This window comes from Galeopterus variegatus, unplaced genomic scaffold (genome assembly GCF_000696425.1).
Source record: "Galeopterus variegatus unplaced genomic scaffold, G_variegatus-3.0.2 Scaffold4254, whole genome shotgun sequence".
NCBI lineage: Eukaryota > Metazoa > Chordata > Mammalia > Dermoptera > Cynocephalidae > Galeopterus > Galeopterus variegatus.
The window spans coordinates 19899-28686 of record NW_007730365.1 but is presented as its reverse complement, the minus strand read 5'-3'; the positions used below and the strand labels follow the sequence as shown (position 1 = coordinate 28686).

Genomic DNA, 8788 nt, shown 5'->3' with positions numbered 1-8788 from the left:
GCGCCCTCCGTCCAGAGGCGCGCGCCCTCCTCGCCGTCGCGCACGCGCTGCTGCTCGCGCGCCCAGGCCCGGGCGAGCGCGCGCTGCCGCGCCTGCTCCAGGACGCGCGCCTTCTCCTCGTCCAGCGTCATGCCGTAGCGCACGTGCAGCGCCAGCGCGCCGAACTGCATCTCCACGTCGGCGAACCTGCGAGTCCTGCCGTTGACCACGGTCGTGGACTGCGACACCGTCACGTTGATGCCGTTCTCCAGGGCCTTGCGGCCGCTCGTCAGCCGCAGCGTGCCCAGGTCGCTCTCGGGCGTGCTGGTCTTGATGAAGTAGTGCGTGTCCTTGCCCTCGATGGTGAAGTGCAGGTTCTCCAGGTAGAAGGCGTTGTTGAGCACGGCCGCCACCTTGATGCAGTCCTCGTTGGCGATGTTGAGCACGTTGGTCTGTACGCGGCCCTGGCTGACGGCCAGCATGACGCCCTTGCCGATGAGCGACTTGACCGTGGCGAACCACAGCCACGAGGGCTCGCCGCCGCCCTGGCGCCGGCTCACCTGCACCTCTGCCATCTTCCCCAGGGACAGGAAGGCCTGGGCTTGCCGCGCCACTTGCTGCTGAACCCCGAAGATGGGCTGAAAAAGCGAAACACAACAAGGGGCAGGTTGAGAGAACATCGGTGGCACTCGGTTCCCGGGGAGCCTGGGTGCAGAGCGCCGCGACACTCACTACAGCCTCCAGGGGTGCTGCAGAGATGAAGAGGCTAACGCGATCCTGGGGGGGAGGGATGTGGAATGCACGCGAGGTCCCCCGCCCTCGAGGTGATCCAGATGGGTTTGAAACGCAAAAGGACCTAATTCCACCATGTGTTACTTAAAATCGTTCTCGGTTTCTAATGTGGGCAAAATTCTCATGTTTTTAGCTTTTTTCTTACAATTTCTAGGTGCTCTTTTCCCACGCCCACCCCAGGTGGGGAGCCCCGCTATCAGGCCCTCCATCCCAGCAGCCTTCTCCAAGGGAGGCCGAGGAGAAAGCACCACACACAGAGAAGGACTGAGAAGGCTGAGGATGGTCAGGGCTGAATCACTGGGTCCCACTTTATCTACTTTGAAATGCTCGTGCTTTAAGCCTCTCCTGGTAAGCACACGTTTCAGCTTAAAATCGTCAGTGTAACTGCAGAACTGAAATGCACAGGATGAGTGGACAGTGGGGCAGCTGGAGAAGAGTATTTATTTCTTTAGGAAAACAGTTATTTTCCACGGATTTAGGGACAGTGGACCCTCTACACTGGCAAATGTTTTCAGTTGGGGGCATCTTAACTCAGCCATTATACTACCAGATGTTTGTCTGGCCAGTGTTTCCCAAATGGAAACATCTGTTTCATTTGCAGCAGTGAAGGAAAACATTTGTTCCTCTGCACTTGGGGCAGCCTCAATGTCTTTGCCGGCGATTCCCTCAGCTGTCCTTACGGTGCGCTTCTCTTGACAGAGAACATGAACAATACTTAAAAGGCTGCCCAGGAAAAAAGTTGGCAAGTCCGTCTGTACAGTTAGACTTAAGCGTTTTCAGACATGTTGGAAAGTCATACATAATTAGGACGTTCATGGTCAAATGCATTAGGAAGCTTCAGTGTGCCCTCATGGCACTTTTATCATTGCAGATATATTTGCAATTAGAAATGTGAAAACGGCTCTCAGACCCTGGAAATTTGATGGGTTTGGCTTTTTAAATGTAAAGGTGACATGTGAAAAAAGATTTGCTTTTATGTTAAGTATGAAACATGTACCAGAAAACAGACATACTGGCACTGGATATGCTGTGTACGTGTTTTATCCATGATTGGCTTTTCTCTCTGTATTCATTGAAATTATAGGAAATTGCTTAAGGGGGGGAAATCAATCTGTCTAAGAAACTGCACTCTTCTCCTTATCATTATAGGGTAACCCAATTTCTTGATCTCTTAATTATTCTTGCTTTAAGCTAGAAATTCTGGTGTATTGTTGTGCATTCCTTTCTGATCTCTGAATGGTGGGAATTAAAAATGCCACTTTCTAAAATGACAGTTTTGACTTTGCAATTTTCCATTCGATTTATTTTATTTCTCATAACAGTTATTGGCCTCCTGATCTGTTATTTTCAGGAAAATTCCATGAACACCTGGTTGTAGGTGGAACCTTACCAGAGGACATTTTATTTTTAATTTTAATCTTTTCCCATGAAACTGCTGATATTTTAAGAGGCTGAACTTTGTGGCACTGTTTGCGGTTTGCTATATTTGTAATATGAGTCCCCTCCCCTCCTGTTTATTGTATCGTTGCCTTCAGGTCCCAGGTGCCGTAAATGTGCTTCCGTGGGGTTCTCTGTAGAAACCCAGCACTCAAAAATGAGCTTCTCCATTTTATTACTTTTTGATAATTACCTTTTTAGCATCGCTAAAATCAGATTTAAGACTGTTTAACAGGCCCCTGGTTTGCTGAACAGAAATGCAGAGGAAGTATTGTTTTTCTTCCCTAAAAGAGTAAAAAAATTAAAAACCGGTACAGTTCTCACAAGGGTGGTTTAATTAAATAGGGGTAACTAAGACACAAGTAAACCGTTTATCACCTTTTCATAGTTTTGCTTTTTGTTTCTTACCGGTATATCATCCCACTGCTGACTCTTCACAAGTTCGTAGGAAGGTTCTGTTAAATCAAATTTGGGAACGGGGAATCCAGGAATAGCATTGTGCAGATGGAAGCCAAATGTCACCAGCCAGCTGTTAACATCTAGGAGAAGAATGTTCAAAATAAAAGGTGTTAGAGTTTATTTTATTCTTTCATAAATTTAAATTCTTACCTTAAAAAACACAGTTTCATAGATAAAAAAGCACACATTTGCCTTCATTCTACAATCCAAAACCTAGTCTCTATTTTTAGACATGAAGACAATAACCTCAACAGCAGAACTATGGCAAATGCTACCAAAAATGCAGAGAAACAGATACTCAGACTCGATAAACTGTCATACGTGCTAAGTTGCATCCTGTGCTAGTAATAATGATAAAGAGGATAATAACAATGCACAGCAGCATGAAAAAGACATAGTTGTTGAAAATAAATGAAATTTGTTTTGTAGTTAGTAAAGGCTGGTCTTAAATAGAAGTTGTATGTTAATAGCTTTCAAAAGCGATTGCCCAAGGATATGCAGACTTCCACAACCCATTTTCTATTAATAAAACCCCTAAATTGAGAGTTAAAATCAACAGTTGATTCTTAATCAAAGATGAATGCTGAAAGCTGGCAAAACTGGCCAAGGGCACAGAAGTTCTGACTACCATCAGTTATGATTTCAAAGGCTCACTGTGCACAGGTGGAGACAAACTTTTTGGGGAGAGAACCTGGAAACCTTTAAAATGGTATTTTAAAATATTGCCATGTGACTCCAAAAGCCATTAAGCTCAGAATAAGGTTTTTATTCTGTTCTGGAGGTTATAATGTTACAGAACTACTCAGCAGGCTTGCAGCTTTATGAGTACAGTTGGGTGTAGATTATTTTATATATTAAGCACATTGCTGGAAAATTTGAAATTGCATTTCACCTAATATATTTTATGCTGTTCCATCTCTCTTTTGATGTTTTTCAGAAAATGCTGCTATGGCATTCTCTATAGTCCATGTTGCTAGGAGAGGATGAATTCAGGAGCTGTGGGCTTTCCAGCCTTTCAGCTGGCCCCTGTCAACACCCCTTTAATAACGAGTGGTAAATGCTTGTCAGAATGATGGAGAGCCACTTGTTTCCTATTTCCTTCTCTAGAGCACAAACTCTCACCTCATTGCCAGGCTGGCAGGTCCTTTGTCTAGGCATCATATGGCTATAAAACCAGTGGTATTCTCCCTCTCTTAAATGGGGTGGTGGGGAGAAATAAATCCCAAGTTGTTCACATGGGATGGAAAGTGATAACTTTTTTGTGTGTGTGTGAGTGTATATAAGATTACAGGGGAGGTCTTATGTTTTGGAGAAAATTCTTTCTTCCAAATGTTGGAGTATTGGCAGCAAAGATTCTCTTCCTCTGAACAATGTCAACACAACAGTGAAAATCAGAGGATCTTAACTGTTGGAAAGTACTGCCAAAATAATGGGATTTGAATGCAAATGTGTACTGAAAAACCCTGAATGAGAATACCATAAAGGTGTTGAAAGAAGGGACTTTCAGCTGGTTCACATGGAAGAGAGATATGTGAAGCTTTAGGCAGTCTAGAAAGATAGGAAGCAGATATGAAATGAACATGGAGCAGCATGTTGAGAGCTGTACTGAGAACTGCAAGAACAGACATCTCGGCATGCCTCAAATATTAAGCTAGAAAAGAGGCTGCCTGAAGGAGCATCTAACACAAGCCAAACTGAAACAAAACAGAAAAACCCCAATCCAAACCAAACAACAGCAACAACAACAATAACAAAACAGGAAAAAAGAACCTTCTTCCAGGAAACATAAATGTGGTAGTGAGGTTAAATATGGCAATGTAAATCAGGAATGAAAGGTGGAAGCAGGAGGATCCAGAATTCTTGAAGAAGAGAATGAGGGAAGAAGTCAGCTCACTAAGGGTAACTAGAATAGGTCTTGCAAGGACCTTGTCTCTGTTTTACATCCTGCTTGTTCTGTGGTGGCGGAAGTGGGACCCGATGTTTTAAATCTTGCAAAATTAAAATAGTAACATGCACTAAACTTGGAAAGATCTTAAATTTATACCCTGAAAATCACCCCATATTGGTGGAAAAATCAGTGTTGATGTTTTAAATCTTGCAAAATTAAAATAGTAACATGCACTAAACTTGGAAAGATCTTAAATATATACCCTGAAAATCACCCCATATTGGTGGAAAAATCAGTGTTCCTATTAGTAATGTCACTGTGTGAGAACTGCATGACATGGCAATGAAGATGGTGGAAAAAGAAGTGAGAACAAAAACTGGACTCATTGGCTATGAAACTGATGGGAGAAATTGCTCCATTGTTGTCCTGAGGTGATGGTGGTGAGGAGGGAGTTAAATATCTCCCAGGGGTGAGATGGTGTGTCACACTGTGTTGTTTTTCACACTGTCTCCATCAGAGTTTTCCACTTGTATTAAAAAGCCCAACATTACACGTTTGTACGGTAGTTAACATTTAATTCAGAATTGCATATATTCTTGTATTTTATGCCACAAGATAGGCGTTATTATCCCCATTTTATAGTTAAGGAAACAAACTCAAAAAAATTATGTGACTTCCCTAAAAAGCCACACAACTTGTAGGAGAGGAGTTGGGACTGGAACTCTGATTTTGGGAATCTGAATTCATCATGTTTTCTGTTCCCTTTGTCACTTCCTTACATGATTGGATTCCATGTCATTTCAAAAACTTGGGGCCTTGGGCACTGACAGAATAAGTAGTACCTATATCTCGTTTTCCCTTTGTGGTTCCTCTATGGTTCCATAGAGAAATAAATACATTTAAAAGGTTAGGCATTTGATTTTGCATGAGGGAAGTATAATGTTAAATCAATTGCAGCTATTTTACATATTAATCTAATGATAACAGTAATTCAGCACTTGGAAAGGACAACAAAATATGCTTACCTGTGATGTAGTCTTTCACATCGTGGATTTTGCTTGCGGGGTTGTTATTTCTAAACATATATAGGTTAAAAGGAGCTGGGTCCTTCCCAATTCTTTTCCAAATTTCTATGTCAGGCGTTGTCCATCGTCCTGCCAAAATGTCATAATCTCTTTCTCCAAAGTGGATTAATTTGGTGAGTGGGTCATATAAGCCACCATGAAATCCAATTACCAGCTGAAAGTCAATATTGGAATCAAAATAGATTTCACCATATGCAGTATACTGAATCTGTTTTAGCATAAGCCCATTGCTACTGAAAACAGCCAATGGTGTTCCTGTGTTATCTGATGCAATGTAGAATTCATCCCCACTGCTGATTTCCATGGCAAACAGATGTCCTTGGAGATCATAATAAAGGGAGGTAATTTCTGAACTTGAGTGGTTGTACACATGAGTAATCCTGGTGGGGTAAGTTAGGTCAGCATAAAAAAACTGCAGGTGTTGTCCTAGACTGGTTTTGCTGGAAACACGCCTTCCCAGGCCATCATAACGATAGATCACTGTCCAGCCACTGCCTTTACTGTAAACTCGAGTTAGAAGCCCCTTGGAGCTGTATTCAAAGATTTCTGTGCCTCTTTGACGTAGGAAACCATCTTCATCCAACCGATACTGAACATCCCCCAGTCGAGTGATTCTGTCTCGCAAGTCATACCGAAGAGGTGTCAAACGTGCACTGCTACTTGGGTTTAGTAAATGGAGGTTTCCATTCAGATCATAGTTGTAACGCCACATGATCTTTTCATTTAGGTAAACTGTTTGGAGCTGTCCATCAACATCATATTCATAACCATATTTAGTAGTGTTGGCAAAGGGCCCTATTTTAATCTCTCTCTTAGTCACCCGACCCATGTTATCATATTGAATTGTAATCCAGTACATGAGTGACCTGAATATCTCATACTGAATTTCCTTAATGCGGCCATGAGCATCAAAGTGCTTCGTATAAGTCATTACAGCTGTGGAAATGATCTGGTTAATATCGTAATATATAACTCCAAACTTTCCAAACTGCTCGACTTTGCCAGAAATGTCATCAAACTGATAGAGATCAATGGGCAGTGGAGTTTCATTGATGACACCCTGCATGCTGGTCACTCGAAAGCTGTTGTCATAGCTATAGTCAAATCTCGCATTTACCATCCCGTCCTCACTAAAGCGGAAAATCTGTCTGTCAATCAGGGGGCCAATTTGCCTGTATCTAATGGTGCAAATAAAACCATCACTCTGGAGGTTGACTGTTTTTAGGACTCCTGCTGTTTCATCATAGGTAAAACTGACTCTTGTGCTATCATATAAAATTTCTGAGAGCCTGGTCTGCCTTCTATATTTGAATAAGACCCTCCGACTTGTACCCAAGAAGGCCGTTTGCAGGAGCAGCCCTTCTTCATTGTAGTCTGTGATGATGGAGGCATTGCTTTCTGGGGGGTTGTATATGTTGCGGTAGTAGCCAATGGATCGGATGGTCTGCATGGTGTGGCGAGCCACACTGGGCATGGTGATGGCAGACAGGCGGTCCCACATGTCGTATTCAAAGATGTATTGCCGCTGGCTATGAAGCAGAAGAACCATGGACTGTAGAAAGAGAGCATATTGTTATCCAGGGTTTGTGAACAGGGGAAGCAAAAGCAGATTAAGTGACCACAAAGATACAGAAACATTCTGCTTGAGAAAATGATTTCCATTTTAATTGAGTTATCCTTGACCTTACATGTTGTTAACGATTCCTTCCCTGCCTAATTTGCTTGGGTGCTTAATTGTGAGGGTTTCTGCAATTAGTGGCTCAAGATTCATAATGTGCTACTTGTCATGATCGTGCCATTCTTTTTCCAGGCATTCACAGCCAACCAGCAGATTGTCAATGGATTTGGACAAGTCATAATACAGGCACGAGCAAAGCTGCTTTCAAGACAATATTTCAAGGAGAAAGTAGCATATGGGAAGTGCAATCCTATCCATAATTAGCAATTGTTTAGCAAGGTGGCTTCTCCTCCCTCATTTGACTGAAGAGCTACTCAAACCATGGTTTAATTTATACTGTATTTGGGGGAGGAGAAAAGCATTCAAAATATTTTATGAAGAAGAGACATAAAATTAGCCAAAAATGGGTAATACCTCATTTGACTGAAGAGCTACTCAAACCATGGTTTAATTTATACTGTATTTGGGGGAGGAGCAAAGCATTCAAAATATTTTATGAAGAAGAGACATAAAATTAGCCAAAAATGGGTAATATGTACATAAAGTATCAACATCAACAAACATTGCTAAATTAATCACATGGTGAATGAAAACTGTAAATGCCCTTAAAAGAAATATGAATTGAGATATGTGTGAGATATATATATATATTTTTTTTTTTGCAAATTCTTACAAGGCATCTGTACTGACAATAAAATCTACATTTTGATATTTCCTTTTGTGGATACCCAATCTGATTTGTACCTCAGGTGCTACGAGAATGGTTTCTGGACTACATACTGCTTTGGTGCTAAATTAAAAAGTGCATACATATATAAATAAAAATAAGCTCTATTTTGCAAGTAATTGCAGAAAAATAAACAATATTAATTTATTAGGCCAATAAGAGAGAAGGGCAACCCTGAGGCTTGTTAGGGCTAGTTAAGTAGAGCTCAGTGATGATGCAGGGCTTCCCTCTGAGGAAGCTCCCTCTAACCCCTGTGAGACCAGATGGAACGATGGCAGGACGGGGAGGATGGTCTCGCTGGGAGCCCTCCCAGGTCTTATCCCTTTGCTTCTGACAAAGAAATGCATAATCCCTTGTCCAAGGCCTCTTCTTTTTCTCTTTATTTTTCATCATCTTCTGCATGGCAAAGGCTCCTGTAGAATATCCTCTGTGACCATATCTAGGCTAATTTTTGTATGCAGGTTGTGTAGTTCGTGTCTCGAGAGTTGTTCCTAATAGTCTGCATTCTTCCGAGGGAGGCTTAGATTATTGCTGAATTCACAGAAATTAGTACCTAGTTTTGCAGTCATTTAAAATCATGTTTGGCTGGCAGGTTAGCTAAGTTGGTTAGAGTGCAGCCTTGTAACACCAAGGTCAAGGGTTTGGTTCCCCATACCAGCCAGCCGCAAAAAAAAAAAAAAAAAAAAAAAATTTTTTACCAACCCCCCCAAAAATTGTTTTTTTTTTTTTTTTTTTTTTTTTTT

General features: G+C 41.9%; 1 protein-coding gene across 1 annotated transcript in view; it reads right to left on the bottom strand.

The window, feature by feature from the left end:
* LOC103602687 (teneurin-3) overlaps nucleotides 1–8788 on the bottom strand; it is a 23158-nt gene that overhangs the window by 1906 nt on the left and 12464 nt on the right. Inside the window, exons 4-6 of the mRNA XM_008587120.1 lie at nucleotides 5581–7192; nucleotides 2617–2747; nucleotides 2–617 (exon numbers count right to left, since the gene is read on the bottom strand). Coding sequence (XP_008585342.1) covers nucleotides 2–617; nucleotides 2617–2747; nucleotides 5581–7192 — 2359 coding nt within the window. The remainder of the gene's footprint in view (nucleotide 1; nucleotides 618–2616; nucleotides 2748–5580; nucleotides 7193–8788) is intronic.